This window comes from Azolla caroliniana, unplaced genomic scaffold (genome assembly GCF_043228905.1).
Source record: "Azolla caroliniana isolate FFs.n. ecotype wild unplaced genomic scaffold, voAzoCaro1.0.p SCAF_711, whole genome shotgun sequence".
Taxonomy (NCBI): Eukaryota; Viridiplantae; Streptophyta; class Polypodiopsida; order Salviniales; family Salviniaceae; genus Azolla; species Azolla caroliniana.
In genome coordinates this window covers 1-17,025 of record NW_028231146.1, presented here as the reverse complement: position 1 = coordinate 17,025, position 17,025 = coordinate 1, and the positions used below count along the sequence as shown (strand labels likewise).

The following is a 17,025-nucleotide window of genomic DNA, read 5'->3' as shown; positions in this document are numbered from 1 at the left end:
ATTCCATGGACCATTAGTTTTCCTCTCATGGGGTCTCAACGAAAACAAAAAAATGAATAATTTTTATAGGTAGGTAGTGGATATGTTGGCTTCGCAAAAGCATGGGCTACATGTTTGGTCTACATTGCCAATACTTTTTTTACCACTACTATTTTGCTTTACTAGTTGAATAACACCAACCCTCATGTTCCTATATATGCTTTTTTAATTCGACATATTGGTAATGAGTAGCAAAAATGTGTAAACTATGATGAATCATTTACCTTAGCCCTCAACAATTTTCATCTCCGCCACTCCCTAATTCTCATATCATGCATGATGTTTACTCTTTTAGTAGTTCTTTAAAAATAACTTGAAGTGCCCCTAGAACAACAAACATATGAGCTAGCCATAAAAGCTATTTTTTGGTGGTTTTTCCAACAACGAGAACATAATTCAACTTGAGATCCAATTCAAATATCTCATCCTTGGCACCAATAACAATTGAAAAGGTTAAATGTCATCTAAGCCATCCTTAAGCCCATTAATATATGGAGCACAAACCAATGATTTACTAGCATACCCATGTGCATAAATGCTCAAGATGGTTTGTGTGATTGGGATATAAATGACATGCTCTACATTTGCAATAGTCCCAAGCTGGGAAAGACATACAACAAACAATTTAGGTAATAACTTTGTTGTTATTTTTTAGTTATGTATTGCCTACAAAGACAAATAATTGCAACAAATATAAAGCTTGGCCCACATTAGGACTAGTTAATAATACATATATGTACTTTTAATTTGATTGTAGCTCAAAAACTACGTTGCATGTATGTGCTAAAACCCCCAAATTCTCATGCAACTATTTAAATATGTGCAAGAAGACATATTCGTAACCACCGAGGGCTCCATAAAAAGGATTGTTGATGGCTAAAAAAGTAGCCCTCCCCCATTCCCAACAACATGCATCCTTAGATTGATAAATACTATCAATAGTATTTTATAAAATAATAAAACCTTTATGTTTAGAAAATAGAACCACATGATGTGTCTAGGGAAAGCAATTAGAAAGCACTTCTTCTTCAATATGGATGACAAATTGTATAATTATAGAAGAAGGGATGTATTAGATTGAAACATGGCCATCCAAGGTAACTAACTGTAATTTTCAATTACGATATTTACTCTTTAACCAAATTATGAAGTAGGCTCGAGCTTCTCTACTCCATTAGCTTCAAAAAGTTATACATATATCATTATATATAAAAGTGCTAGCAGACCATCAAACCTAACCTAAACCTCTGAAAAGGACAATCACTACACAATAGCACAAAGTCTTCCCACATTTGGGTAGTTGATTGCATAGAAATCTACCAAGACTCCATTTCAAATCAAAATACAGTTATATCACCAACGAATAAGGAAACAAATGCCATTGTTTGCAAGACTATTCACTACGACAATCAACTTCATTGCATAATATGAATAAGAGAGGGAAACTATGAGAGGACTATTGATTTCCTCACATTGACTATTCATGTGAACGTATTTTCTAGCCAGCTTTAATAAGCAATGAGAAGAGAAACATTAACTAATCAAAATTATTGACACCCTTGATAGCCATTCTCTGATAGGGACAACATTCCAACAAAAACAAGTGAATAGGATTGTACCCATACACACAACCATGAGAACAAACAGTAAGCAAAACATATGTGCAGTTACATGTATAATCCTTGAATGCATAAAAGAAACTAAACACAAACAATAAGTATGAAACCAAATACTATCAAAGTCCTAACGCCATGGGCATCTTCTGCGCGAAACATGATTTCTCAGGCCACCTCCAAACATCATTGAACTATTTCCAAGTTATTGAAACAAATTGCTTCATGTTTTAAAACTATACATAGATAGTTCAATTGCAACAGCTGAATGTATTAAAAACCCACAGCTGGAAGGCCCATAATAATGACACTTCATAGTAATGTAACAACATTGAGAGGCGAACAGCCATGAAACATAGCCTTCATGGAAACGCTTGACAAAATCTGAAATATTCCAAACAAGAAGTAATTACTCGTTTTCACTTCCATGAGTAAACTAGACATCAAGGTACAACATTGTTCAATACTCCTGGATCAGCCTCGTCAATTTGTAGATAACAAAGGAGAATCTGATTAGATGATAAATGAAGAGCTCTTGCAATTGGATTACACGTCTTCAAATGTATCAATCAACCAATCAATAAATCGTTGGAGTAACAGCTCAGAGCTTCAAAATCAGCCTTTGGCACAAAGGCTGCTCAACGTAAACGCTCTTAACCCCCTCCTAACAACCTCTTCACACCTGCCTTTTGCTCTGGCGACAATCTTGAAGGAAACTTGATGTCAAATTTGATTCTAAGATTACCTCTCTTTCCTGGTTCCTTTGCGATAGGCATCCCTTCCTTGAGCACGATCTTCTCATAGCCCGGAGTTATAATTTCATTACAACTGATAGTCAATGTCCTCCCATCAAGCGTCTGGATAGTCACAGTACAACCAGTTAATGCATCCACTAGAGTGATCTTACTGGTATAGATAAGATCATTTCCATCTCGTTTAAACATATCATGAGGTTTTTCGTCTATAATAAAGACCAGATCTGCAGGGACTACATTTGGTTGACCATTTCCTTTCTCTGGAAAAGTGATTTTTGTGCCTTTCTTCCACCCAGGCTTCACTTCAATGGCGAGAATTTCCTCAACTGGCACAATCTTGCTGCATGTATAAAATCAACTCATAAACAACAAATTCATGAACAAAAATATAATAACCACCACATATTCAATAAAGTGAATGCAATCACAAACATAACAATCGTAGCAAGCTTGTAATTTACAGGCATATGAACAAAAATATAAATATGCATAAGAACAAGTACATAAAGCAGCAAGCTTCTAAACAGAGTAACAATCCCATAAAACACAGATATATGCACAAGAACATAAAAAAGTTATCAACTTTTCTGAAACTATACACGATCATAAGGAAGCATAATATGAATGCATAAAATGATCAACTCCAATCTTGCTGGAAGCATAATATGAATGCATAAAATGATCAACTCCAATCTTGCTGGAAGCATAATATGAATGCATAAAATGATCAATTCCAATCTTGCTGGAAGCATAATATGAATGCGAAAAGTAGCAAGAAAAATCAAGCAATGTGTAAACAAGCAGCAGATAATCAATAAGTTTATAAACAAATAAATGATCATAAGATCATTATTGAACAAGCATACACACAAGGATGTAAAATCTCACCACCATATGTACAAGAACACATAAACAACACAATAGTACCACACATTTAACAAGTAAAGAACAAGCACATTAACAACAAGCTCATAAATCTCATGACAATATTAACAAGCTAATGAGTCGCATGCCAAAATTTTAACAAACAAATTAACAACAGAATAATATGAAACATACAAAAAACAATGTGAAACACATACCCAGATGCATCGACAACATTTCTTGATATCTTCATCTTTCTTGTCGATCCACTGTATATCTCTTCCAAGGTGCAATGAAGCTTATTCTCCACAGGGGGTGCTTTCCGAGGTCCAGAAGAAGGCCCACCTCCAGAGGCATCATTGAAGGATCGAAACACTGATTCACCTCCAAAACCACCAAACATACTATCTCCAAAAGGGTTGTTAGATCGACCTCCTTTGTTCCCCATCCCAGCCATCCCTGCAAATGGGCTCGACTCTCCAAAGAACTCTGCAAAGATATCCTCTGCATTCCTAGGGTTAAACCTATATGTATTTCCTCCATTGGCAAAGGTTTGTCCAGATGCCTCTGGTGGAACTTGCCCTTTCAATCCTTCTTCACCAAATTGATCATACACGGTTCGTTTCTGGGGATCACTCAGCACCTGAAATCATCCAGAATTCCAACCTGCTTCAAATTATATGCACAATCCAGACTCTAGCGATATAATACTATATTCCAAAGGAGAAAAAAGATAGCATGTAAACCAAAAGACAAAACCATCGAATGATGAAAAATATAGGGACTACTATAATAGCAAACTTCCAGAAAAGTGGTGTTGCATTCTCATCACAATCCAATCAGCGATAGACTACACACGAAATCAAATAAATAAGATAAACAGAAAAGAAACGTTAAAAACAAAGAAAAAATAAGAAACAGAGAAACGCCAGTGAAATATCGCATCCCCATATGCAAAAACACCTGAAGTCTAATCTCTAAATATAAACAACTATGGCCAAAATTAAGAATATAAGATAGCTATAAAACATTTATGAAATCCCAACTTAAGAGCCAACACAGAAAACATTTCATGCAAAAGCCAGTAAAGCTTAAAAAGGCTTATAAAGGGGAAAACACCAATAAAGAAAAAACATGGAGAAAGAAAGAGGATTAAGAAAATCTACAAAACCAGGTTAAACTAAAAGTCTAGTAAGCAAAAATCTTCAAAAGAAAAACGAATTGAGATGGTAAGAAAACCTTAAGCTTCCTTTCAATACGAAACATCCTACTTCTCTTCGATTATCAAAGATTCGAGGTACCTACATCCAAACAGAAACTTCAAATAGCCAAAAATTGCCGCAATTTTCGAGAAAAGAAGAAAAAGATGAAGAAAACACCGAAAATTAGAGATTCCTTTCAATGCACTACACCATATTTATCAGTAAGGAAATCAAAACTTCCATTTCTATGGAAACCTTCCCCACGGTTATAAACCAATTACAAAATGAAGAAAATACAGGCTATCAAAAATGGCAAAACAAAACTCTAAACGAAACGTTAAAACACAGAAACGGCATGAAACAAAGCGAGAAAAACTTAACAGCATGGAGCAAAACAATAAGAAGAAAACGAAGAGAACCGGCATATCTTTAAGGCTTGATAAACACAGAAGAAGCATAAAAAGGCGGGAAAAATAGAAGAAGCAACAAATAAGCTGACAGAGAGAGAGAGAGAGAGAGAATCGAATGTGGAAGAAGGAAAACTTACCTCGTAAGCTTCAGAGATTTGTTTGAATTTAGCTTCGGCTTCTTTCTTGTTGTTAGGGTTCTTGTCAGGGTGCCATTTCATGGCGAGCTTCCGGTACGCCTTCTTCAGGTCGTCATCGCTCGCAGACTTGTCGACCTTCAGAACTCTGTAGTAGTCTACTCCCATGGCCAGGCACAGACAGGCAGGAACGCAGGAGAATCACGAACGAGAAACAGACAGAGAAAATGGAGACAAAGAAGAGAGAAAAGAGTGACAGTCTCGTGAAGAAAGAAGAAGAAGAAGAAGAAGCAGAAAAAACCGAACTTTCTAGAAGGACAACACGTCACCGCCACGTCACCGCCACGTCGACGCCTCGTCACCGCCACGTGGCCCCATTGCCAGCTCTTGACCTAATTGTTTGAAAATGGAGACAAACTGAATTACTTGCATTTATGATTTATGTAATGTATAGGTTCCCCACAAACTGCTTTGCATGGTGTGTGACATTTCTTTTTCTTTTTTTTCCAGAGCACACACAATCTTCTCATTATGCTGAATGATTTCACTTCATTGTAGTAGAAATTTACTGAGATCGTTGATTAAATCGAATTGTAGGCATTTCCTTAGTAACATCATAAGGTTCAATCATCATCCACTTTCCGTTATTCAATCATTATCATACAACGTGAAGCAATTGTCGCAGGTTTTCTCACCAATTATAAGAACTAAGCCATTTGACATTTTGGCACCCAAACAAAACCATAGGTAGCTGTAAGAAATTTGCGATACCAGGTTAAATTCTTTCATCATTTGATTCAATAAACTTTTCCCTACAAGGAGAAATATGTTCGTGGCCACAAGGAAAAATGTGTCATAATCAAGCCGAAAACCCTAGTCAATAGTAGCTTACAGCTTTTTCGAACGTGTTACAAACATTTTACAAACTTCCTCCCTTGGAAGTTGGAACACAGCTGAACAGTTTTTTTCGAATCTGTTCCTCGGTGCAAGATCAAGTACTTCTCCTCAATATGGTTACCTCAAAACACTTGTCCCAATCATATACCAACAAGATATAGCTACGCAGAAAATTTGTAATGGACACAAATAGAGAGATATGGTGTGGGGAAATGACACAAAATCATTCTATGAAGATGCATATATTGCATATCATTCATGACTATGTTATAATAAGTGTGCCGAGACAATGGAACATTATCTTGAGAAAAGAAAGGATAGGTTGGTTCTGTACAAAAAGGTGGGAGGTTACTTATCCTCATTCATCATATATTTCAAAAAAGAAGGGACACTCTGACATGAAGCACACCCTCAAAGAATTTGTAGCATAGAGATGTCAAACTACTGCAGAAATCCAATTGGGTGAATCTGAATGAGAACTGGATATCTTTACACTCTGCATTCAAAGCAAACCCATCTAGACCATGATCCACAGAATTTGCATGGTTTTTTGAGAGACTAATTTCACACAATTCTGTGACAATATAACATACACAATCAATTGATCAGCACCCAGCACCCTTGGTTCTCAAGAGAACAGAGACAGTTTTGAGAATAGGATTCTCTAAAGAGCTTTTCGAATGGTATCCAGCATTCCAAAGAGAGCTAGCTCCAAATAGTCTTTGACTCAGGTGGAGTACAGAAGGATGAATGGTGCGAAGCGGCATTTCATAACTTGCACGGTAATATCTAACACCCCCCTGACACAAAAACCAACAAAAAGTTAATAACAGACATGTGATTTAGGGTTTTAAGATTTCAGGTTTAGGGTCTATTATGGTATATGACACAAAAATCAACAAACTTATGAATTTGTTTCATATGGTTTAGAGTTTATGCCACAAAAAACAACAAGATCAAGAATTTGACACAAATTTTCTAGGGTATTGATTCTTGGTCTATGGAAAAATTATTAAGAATTTTTCGACAGTTTAGGGTTTCTGATATATAAGGCTTAGTATCCATACCATTATTGCTAAGAGGGAAGAAAAGCAAGCAAATAAATTTTCAAATACCTCTGAAGATTCTACGTCTCTATATATCTGCTCATCTGCAAGGTATTCACCATTTTCACATACATATCTGATGTCCTCCATATCCTCATCTGGAGAATACCCCATGTCGAAATCTTTTACATATTCACTCCCTATGATCTGGTCAGATGATGCTTCTTCTTTGGCAGCCCTGAAATATAACATAGCATTTGGAAACTCTCCTCCAGGTTCACTATCTATTTCAGTTTTATCCATATGAAGTTTCCCCTCTTCGGCGGTTCCTGGCCCATCTATGCTTGGCTGTTGTGATTGCACCAGTTAGTTTATTAAAAACTAAATGGTAAGGAAAATAAACATGTTCCAAACTAAACTGAATCTTCATGCACCTCTCCTTTTAATCCTCTTGCTTTTGAGTAAAAAACAGCTTCTGGTTTAGTACCGAGACCACTGAGTTTTCCATCTCGAGCAAGCTTTCGTCTTACACCCGCACATACAACGCATGCACAGTCTGTTTTATGATGCCCTGTCCTGCAGCATATGATCTGCTGTGTTAAACAAACACTGATAACCTTCTCAGCTAACATGAAAACTTTCGTTAATTATGTTACAATTATAAACTTATCAACCATCATGAAAACTTAGAAATTCATTTCGTAACTAACCCTGCGATTCGCCGATGCTTTCCAAATGTAGCTGCTAAAATTCTGTCCAACTCTGACTGTTCTTCTTCATCAGGTTCTGCATCATAAGAGTGACATGTTTTGCACAATATTAAAATAGCTTCATGATATTTGGAGAAACAACTTAGGTAAATAGAGAGATTTAGCGCTTGCACTTTTAAGAATTTTAGCAGAAACTCTAAAGAATATCTTCAAAATGCAGAGTAGAAATGAAAGAGCTTTCTCATGCTTCCATCTCTCTTAATGCCTATACCAGACCAATGCACCTACAGACTCTTAGTGCCAGCATAGAAAAGTCTATCAGAAAAAGCACAAATGAAAGTAATAACAAATCATCTTATAAACTCCTAATGCTGCCTATACCCGATCAGGACCTTGTAATTGTGAAAAAATTCTTCTCAATAGCCTCTTGTAATATATCTTTCAGCCATGGAATGCTTTCCTATATCCTTAGTCAATACAATTTGACGAAACCCTGCTTCCATTCACTTGGTATACCACTGCTTCCCTTCAAGGTCTGTGGGAGAAATCAGAATGCATTTTCTTCTGTTTTGATATTATTTTCTGTTCATTATTACTTTTTAATTGCTTTTATTGTTTATTGTTTTGATTCAATTTATTAACATTTATTAATTAATAAGAAGGCGATATGTTATTAATATCTTTTATAAAATAATATGTGGAGAAATTAGGAGACAAACAATCCGATTGCTAGTGATACTGATACAATCTCTCCCATTCTGAAGTGAGTATTAGGAACAGAATCAATATCAGCCAAATTTAATCTTTGATTCTAAAGTAGCTGTCACATAATTTTTTGCAATGTCTTGCTCATGCATTTCCAACATTTGTGTTCGAAAAATACTCAGCATGGTAAATCTCAAGTACTTCATTGAGTAATTTTTGTCAGGCCTTGGGATAGCTACAAATAGAGGCATCTGTCCTCTTCTACCTTTCCTCCATATAACTGGCTCTATGTCCCACTCTCTCTCATATTGTCCCTTGCTCCATGCAAACATTGTAATTCATACACGCCGCTCATCATAAATAACAATTGTACTACTTATAATGTACACTTACAAGAATTATTTAGGTTTTCATATATAAAGTCAGTATTCATCAACCCTAGAATTACAGTATTTTCTTTGCACCAAAAGACAAACAGACCACAAATTTCAAAATACAAAAGCATACAGTGGGATAAAAACCTTGGTACTTTTCAGTGGATAAGCCTGCAGCTGTCCAGTACTTTGTAAAATTCTTCTTCACTCTAGCCAAAAGTTCCAGAATAGGATCTCCTTTCTGATTGTAGCTGCGGCAATTTTCCCATACAAGCTGAACATCCTTGTACACGTCTCCTGAGTTCCGATATTTTGTACCTCTTTCCAGATTTTTACATATGGTACCTAGATCCATGGGCTTCTTCACAACATGAAAGTAGTCCTGAAAATATTCACAAAAATTATAATCAAAGACTGCAAAATAAAGGCCAATTTAAACTTCAAATATATGTTATTCATCAGTGTGACTACATGTGTACATCTAATTAGATTTATGTGCCCCTTAATTAAGGTTCATCCTTGACATTCATCAATCCTACTCCCTGCATCATATCCCATTAAATAAACGTAAACACAATGCTCAATCATTGACATTACAATTCTTTCACAATGGAATTCTTTTTGGCCCCATATCACATTCACTGACGTTGAGCACAATTCTCAATCATTGAGATTCCTTTCATACAGGAATTTCTTAGACTGAGTATGTGTGCCTTTGCATCAGATTTACGTAATGTTTCCCAAATTATCCAGCATTTCTACCAACATTTATTAAACTTGACCATTATTCATCTTCAATCATAGACATGAGATCCATTTCATACCAGAACTTCTCTATTGGATTAATGCAATCCATCCCTTAACTATTCATCAACGTTGTTTCAGGCAGAACATCCCATTCGTTAAACTCCAGTATAATTCATCTTCAACAAAAAAATATTTTCACCTGGAATGTGTATTGGATTAATATACTCAATCCCATAATTATGCCTCACTGATACTTTCAGTACCATGTCACATTCCTTGAACTTAATCACAAATTCATATTTTAATCACTATATTAGATTCTTTTCCATACCGGAATTCCAAGAGCCACAGGATCCACGGGGAAATTGAAAGGTTCTGCTGCTTCCATCCTCATAATTTTCGTCACAACCTGCGAACATGAAGCAATTTATTGTTCCAAGATTATTTCAAACCTCTCTGACATTGGCAAATTTTCAAAATTCTTTCATTACAGAACAGGACACACAAAGAATGGGGTTAATGCATTTTCCCCTGTTAAAATATGAAAAGAATGGCAATCAGAAGATTGTTGTTCTTAGTACAAGAAGTTTCAAACAATTTTATCTGTTTCTCTTCAGATGTAATCTCTTGTTTGGTCTTATAGGCCATTTTGGCCCCTTAAAAGACGTTAATATATCTTTCTTTCTATAGAAAGATAGGATTCTGTAAATTTGTGCACATAAAATTCAGTTCATATTCAAAAAGCTTCCTTATATTCGATTTGTATGGAGTTTCATTAAACACGTTTTATTTTAAAAAAATGCAAACTCTGGAATCCCAAAAAGAAACAGATTTGGTTGTGACTTACATAGATCATCATTTATATACATAAAACTAGTCCTTATAGTAAATGATAAAGATTCAGCCAGTTGAAAAACAAAAGGCTGCTTTTGTGCTTAGAGCATCATTTGCATGCATGAAACCAGTTCATGTTTGACAATACTTACTATTGATTGGGTAAATAAAACATGTTTTGCCTTTAGGTGATTTAGAGCAAAATCAGCATATATGAAAGAAAACCAATTCATATTTTCGAAAATGCTAAGTTCTCATCAAAAGTTCTATTTTCTGCTATTTAGAGCAAAATCAACATATAAAAAGTGAAAATTGATTTTTGGTTCTAATCAATTGAAAAGAAAGGGCTTCTTTGTGATTAGATTAAAATATATGCCTACAAAAACAAATTACATTAAAGAAACAGTGACCTCCGGATCTATTGAGAGAAAGTAAAAGAAAAAAAAAAGGTTTTGCAATTAGAGCATATTTTTCTTCTTACCGTAAGTGCACTTCTCAGCTCCTCCATGTTAATCTCGTGGCGTCGGTAAGGATTAGATCCTTGTTCCTTTGATTTTGCATTATAATAAGGAGGCGCTTCTATACAAATTTTCTTCTTTGAATAATGCATACCTTTGTAGAGATCGTTGCTCCAAGATCGATCCCCCACGGAATCATCACTGCCACTGCCACCATCAGGAGGAGGTTTCCATGACTTCACTTTTAAACGAATACCACTTCTCTGATGAGAATGAACCCCTGAGATTGCATCCCGCTCATCATAGCCAACAACACCTCTTTGGAGAAGAGACGTCGAAGAAGACCTTACATTGAGTTTCGGCACTTCTCCTTCGTCTTCATCACTAGAGGACGTCCCTTGCGCAGAATCACTGCAATAATCAGGCCTATAAAACGCGTATCCGGCAACATCGGTACCACCGAGGCCCCGCTTCCTCTTCTTGTGATTGATCGTTTCGTCTTCTTCTTCTTCTTCTTCTTCTGCTTCTGCTTCTGCTCCTGCTCCATCCACGTCGTCGTCTTCGGATGGGACATGGCAAGGAGGATCAAAGATGTGCAATCCTGTGGACAGGACCTTGACCTTGACGCGCGTCATGTCTGCAGAGCACAGACCCTGCGCTGCTTCTCTTCTCTTCTCTTCTCTTCTCTTCTGCTCTGCTCGCGCTTCTTTTCTTTTCTTTTCTCTTTCTTTCTTTCTTTCTTCTATGTATTCGTATTTATTTGTATTCGTCGAAATATTCGTATGTATTTGTATTCGTCGGTTTATTCATATGTATTTGTATTCGTCGATTTATTCATATTTATTTGTATTCGTCGATTTATTCGTATTTATTTGTATTCGTCGATTTATTCGTATTTATTTGTATTCGTCGATTTATTCGTATTTATTTTTATGCTTAATTTCTCCAACTAACTCATATCATTACACACTTTGAGCGCGGCCCATTGTATGAAGTTTGAACCATACGTGCATTCTTCATTCGCATTCGTGAATGCTTTAATCCTTCCTTCGGGGTATAGTAAATACCATACTTTTGTATTCATTATTTATTATAAGGTAAATTTTTTTTAAGGTAAAAAGTGTTTTTAAAAAATAAAAACATAAGAATGTTTTGATAACCTACGCATTTGTTTGCATTTGTATGAAAATGAATGTTTGCCAATGCATTCGAGTATATAACGTACTATGCTTGAGTTGAGCCCGTTTTTCGTGAACTCTTTACTTATCATCAAGAGAGGACGAGGCAAAGTAGAAGAGAAAGAAAGAAAGAAAGATATATTAACGTCTTCTAAGACCAAAATAGAGCATATATAATAATATGCTTGCGTGTGCGCAAAGAACAAATTAGACCAGGACAAAGCAATTACTAACGTATGCTTGGAGAATAGAAAAACGCATATATACCAACATGTGCCTAGAGAACAAAGCAGATCATTTTCCAAATGTTGTCATGATGTGGCATTGCTTGAAGCTAGAAAACGTGGGGGACATGACAAAAGTAGGGGAAACGCAGACTCTGTATATCAAAGTAGGATAATTTGAAATATAATTTGTACATAGTCACCCATTGACTATGTAGAGAGGGTGCAGAGATCGAATCTCTTGGCATCGCGAATTAAGGAGTTATTCTATATATTTTATTATTTCCGTCACTTCTTCTTCGGTGCCTCATCTTCTTCTCAGGAGGTTGTCGTGGTCTTCATCATCACCAAGCTAGTTACTCGTGGACAACTTTGTGAAGGGATTCGATTGCCTTGCTTACCAACCAATCGAAGGGAGTACGGAGCAACCCGAAGACACTAATTCAACACTGAAGCATCGTAGTCGTCGATAGTAGTCGCAGTCTCGGCGGTCCGCTATAAAAGCCATCGTATCCGTGGCATTATTTGAAAAAGTTGGCTCGACATTTGTAAAACAAAAACCATTTTGACTAATAGTGTGATTTATGTCTTAAGGTTGGCGTATGTTATTAATCACGTTGTCGCGTTATTACGCACGTTGTCGTGAAGAAAACCGTCCATAGGCGGAATCGGCGCACCAAGGCGTGGGAACTGGTTCTTCACGCGCGCACGCTCCAAGTAGTACATAGAAGCGAATTAGGAGGATAATCGGCAGGAACGGGCCCTAACTCAAGAGGAGACAAAGACCGCGCGAACTGTACGAGTCGGCGGCGTAACTACGCGGATGCGTGAAAAACGGAGCGGATCCCTGTCCAAAAGGGACAGGGAATAAAGCTGACAGGACGGCCTGCTCGTCGGCCTATATAAGGAGCGGGAAAGAGCTGTTGCAGAGATATCTCGCGCAGAGAGGACGAAGTGCTGCCGGACCGTTTCGGGACGCTTCGCTCTCTGTTTCCTTCCTTCTTGAGCTCCATAGCTTTCCGTGCAGGGTTCCGAGGAGGCTCGCGCTGTTTTCGAGGAACGCCCGAGTGCTTCCGGCAGCACCTCCGACCAGCTACAGCCCCTTTGAGCGTCGAAGTGAACAGGCATCGGCATCTATTCGCCGGCCTGTTCGGTCGTAACCAACCTGTGCCCCGTCGAGGGTTGTAGTCGTGTTAGCCGTTTTTCTTAATATACACATTTAGCCATTCGCATCTGTCTGTGTCGGTGTCTGTTCGTGTTCTCCGTGCTGAAGGGCCGTGTCCCTGTGTACCCCCGGTCCTGCGTAGCCGGTTCTCTCTCTTTCCCCTCCCTCGCTTGCTCTTTGGTTCGAGACCCCCGCGGTCCCGCCTCGATTCCACACGCACTTGCATAATATCCCGACATCTTGGTGAACCCGACGTGAAAGAGGCGGCAGAAGAGCAGAAGATGAGGGGGTCGGATCTCGCAGAGGCCATGGCTTCGGCCATGGATCGGATTGTAAGCGCGCGCGAGGGCACCGGCGCCCTCGATAGAGCTATTGAGGCGGTCGTCGGAACGATCGGTCGATTCACCGGAAAGGATGCCACGAAGTACCTGGCGTCCTACGGTGCGGAAATGTTAATGCGGGACATTCCGGAAGACAGGCGTCTTGCCGGTTTTCCCCGAGTGGCGATGCCGAGCATCCACGCGGAGGTGCTCGAGGTGCGGGCGGAGAGCCGTACCTGGGAGGAGTTCGAAGGTCGGCTCCTGGAAAAATACGGACTGGACGACGCGCTCCGGCTTTCGAAGCGAAGCTTCATGGAGTGGGTGGAGTCTCCCGGGAAAGGAAGAAACGCGTCGGCACTCCTCCGGGAGTTCGAGGAGAACTTCGCGCGCCTTTCGGCGCTTGACAGGATGGTCCTGGATACAAGCCGGGTCCTGCTGTTCGTCAGATCGGTTGACGAGAGGGATCGGAGTCACGTGGGCGCCCTGCTAGAAACCGAAGACGGGCTGACGGCCGACTGGGCGGCGGTCAAGAGAGCCTGCGGCCGTTTCGACAAACGACGAGAATGGGAGGATGACAGAGCAACCGGGTCGGGCTCAGTCGCGGCGAGGAAACTCGAGCCGGCGCAGCCGGTGCGAAGGGAAGAGACTCGGGAGTGGCTGGAATCCGGTTCAGCTCCGACCGGCGTGATCAGAGGCTCGACTGGAGGGGCTGCGTTGGAGGAACTGACGAGGGCGGTAAAGGACCTCCAAATCACGCAAGCCCGAAGGGAAGGTGGCGAACCGGCTCGTGACCGACGGCCGGCGGCAGGGAACAGGTGCATGTGGTGCGACGGGGTCGGCCACATCCGGAAAGACTGCGGCGATTTCGCAGAGGCGCTGAGGAACCGGGTGGTGTACCTATGGGAAGGCCGGGTTCACGCCAACGACACGAGAAGGGCCCTAAACCGAAACGACGGGCGAGGCGGAATGAAGAGGTTGATGGAAGAGGCGGCGGCCCGACATGCGGAAACCGTCCACTACTCGGCGTCGGCCGGTATTCGAGTCGGGGGCGGCGAGGCCCGAAAGGAAAGCAAAGCCGGATTCTGGCCGACGATGCTGGAAGGCTTTGCCGGTGCAGGGCTTAAAAGGGAGGAATCGGACCGTGCGGAGAAACGGGTACGGGAGATGACCGGGTGGAGCGACCCGGTCAAGGAAAAGACGGGCTTCGTGGAAGCCGCTTGCCGGAACTACGAGGCTCTGGTAGAAGAGAAGCGGGTGGGGAAACCCGGGACGACCGGGCCCTCACAACGATACGAGACCCGGTCCGGGCCACGACGGGACGAAGCCGGCGGGGCCGGTACGCAAGATAAACCCCAGAAGGGCGGATACCGTCTGGGGACGGAGATAGAAAGAACCACGGACTTACGAAAGGTCCTGGAGGAACGGATTCTCGACAGCAAGGTGGAGCTGTCGCTACGGGAGGTGCTGGGAATCGCCAAGAAGGAGTTCCACGACTCCATCGTGGACTTGGTGAAACGGAAGAGGCTGTCAACGGAGGCAGAACCGGAAAGACCGGTGGAAGTGCGGACGATGCACCTGGACGACATGGCGCTGGAAGACGAGTGGGCGGAGAGCCACTATTCGCGGCCACACTGGGCCCGAGCGACCACGGAAACCCCGGTAAAGATCGGCGATGTCCAGGAACCGGTAGTAGCTTTGGTGGACCACGGATCGGAAATCAACCTGATGTCCATGGACTTCTATAAGAAGGGCAAATGGCCGATCAACACCAAGCACGGGTGGAAGATAAGGGCAGCGACGCGCGCCACCGAGGAACTTCACGGGGCCTGCCCGAATGTACGGGTCAAGATCGGCGATGTCGAGATAGACCAGCACTTCTTCGTGCAGGAGTCGTCATCGCACCCCGTCATACTGGGAGAGCCGTACATCACGGCGGCTCGAATGGAGACCAAGGTGCTGGACAACGGTTCGGCCTATGCGCGGGTCAAGAGCCAGGACGGGTGCCATTCGGTCCAGTTTTTGACGGTTAGGCCGAACCACGAGCGTAACCGCGACTCCCTCGGTTCCGATAACCGAGAGGATTTTTAGAGAGGGCTGCCAAGGCGTGGGGCCGCGACAGTCCGGACACCCTGGGAAAACCCCACACCTGTACGATAAAACCGAAGAAACCTTGTACCATAGGTAGGGAATTTTTGTTCTCCGACAGCGGAGCGTGTAAGATAGTCGGCATCGGCGGCCGAGAGAAGACAAAGGCGGAGGGGAGACTTCGAGCGTGCGGAGTTCTCGGCCCGGACGAGGAAATCAACGGAGCCGTGGAGGCGGTCTCATTCGGCGACACCTTGGGAATGCTGGGAAAGGTAGTCGAAGAAGGCCTTAACGAAGACCGGACGATACCGGTGTGTTCCGAGGAGATGTACGAAGTCATCGCGGACTTCGGTCGAGGGCTCGAGTCAGTTCGGACGGCCCACGTAAGCACCAAGTACAAGACTGTGGACCGGAAGGTAAGGCCAGTCGCGGCACCCTTACCGGAGGACAGTGCGTCGAGAGTCAAAGGGGTTGCATCGGACCCTAGTCTACGAGATCCGGCCTGCATAGGGCACACCTTCACCGACGAGACGCTCCGAGAGCTCAAAATAGGTGGGGGCGGGTTCCTACTGCCGGCGGAGGAAGACCGGTTTCGGAGAATGCTCGGAAGGCACGGGAAAGCCTTCGCATTCTCGCCGGAGGAAATCGGGTGCGTTGACCCGACGATCGTGGAGCCGATGGTGATATTCACGGTACCGCATGTACCATGGAATCTCAAGCCAATTCCGGTTCCGAGAGCTCACATCCCGAAGTTGATGGAGCTGCTGAGGCAGAAAGTTGATATGGGAATTCTCGAGCCGTCGAGCGCCCCATATTCAAATCGATGGTTTACCGTACCGAAGAAAAACGGTTCGTTGCGCTTCATCCAGGACCTGCAGCCGGTCAATCGAGTGACCATTCGGAACGCAGGGATCGGACCGACCATAGACGAGTTCGCGGAGGCCTTCGCCGGAAGGTCAATTTACTCGGTCGGGGATCTATACTCAGGGTACGACCAGTTCCAGCTAGCCGTGGAGAGCAGAGACATTACGACGATGCGAACTCCCCTCGGCCTAGTTCGGATGTGTACACTGCCGCAAGGAGGGACCAACTCGGTGGCCCACATGGTGAATGCGATGAACAAGGTTCTGAGGGACTGTATCCCGGACATCACCATGCCGTTTCTGGACGACATCCCGATCAAGGGATGCCCGGTGGAAGAAAAGGACGAGACGATCGGGCCGGACGGATGCCGGCGATTCGTGGCGACGCACATCGACGACTGC

At 41.9% G+C, this 17,025-nt stretch overlaps 2 protein-coding genes across 4 annotated transcripts; both read right to left on the bottom strand.

The window, feature by feature from the left end:
* Positions 1-1,907: 1,907 nt before the first annotated feature.
* On the bottom strand, positions 1,908-5,227 carry LOC147847745 (uncharacterized). Its single transcript, XM_087338871.1, has 3 exons — positions 5,021-5,227; positions 3,490-3,914; positions 1,908-2,747 (listed from the first exon to the last, which is right to left on the bottom strand). Exons 1-3 carry the CDS (start codon positions 5,183-5,185, stop codon positions 2,306-2,308), a joined length of 1,032 nt encoding a protein of 343 aa, XP_087194997.1. The 5' UTR covers positions 5,186-5,227; the 3' UTR covers positions 1,908-2,305.
* A 1,125-nt stretch (positions 5,228-6,352) lies between these two features.
* On the bottom strand, positions 6,353-11,456 carry LOC147847744 (uncharacterized). Of its 3 annotated transcripts, none has more exons than XM_087338872.1 (7): positions 10,812-11,456; positions 9,828-9,905; positions 8,897-9,131; positions 7,671-7,746; positions 7,395-7,536; positions 7,030-7,308; positions 6,353-6,714 (listed from the first exon to the last, which is right to left on the bottom strand). In XM_087338872.1, the coding sequence occupies exons 1-7, from the start codon at positions 11,421-11,423 to the stop codon at positions 6,520-6,522; spliced, it is 1,617 nt and encodes a 538-aa protein (XP_087194998.1). In that variant the 5' UTR covers positions 11,424-11,456; the 3' UTR covers positions 6,353-6,519. The 3 variants fall into 3 exon arrangements, with proteins under 3 accessions (XP_087194998.1, XP_087194999.1, XP_087195000.1); XM_087338873.1 differs by having other exon boundaries at positions 7,416-7,536; XM_087338874.1 differs by having other exon boundaries at positions 10,943-11,133.
* Between the last annotated feature and the right edge of the window lie 5,569 nt (positions 11,457-17,025).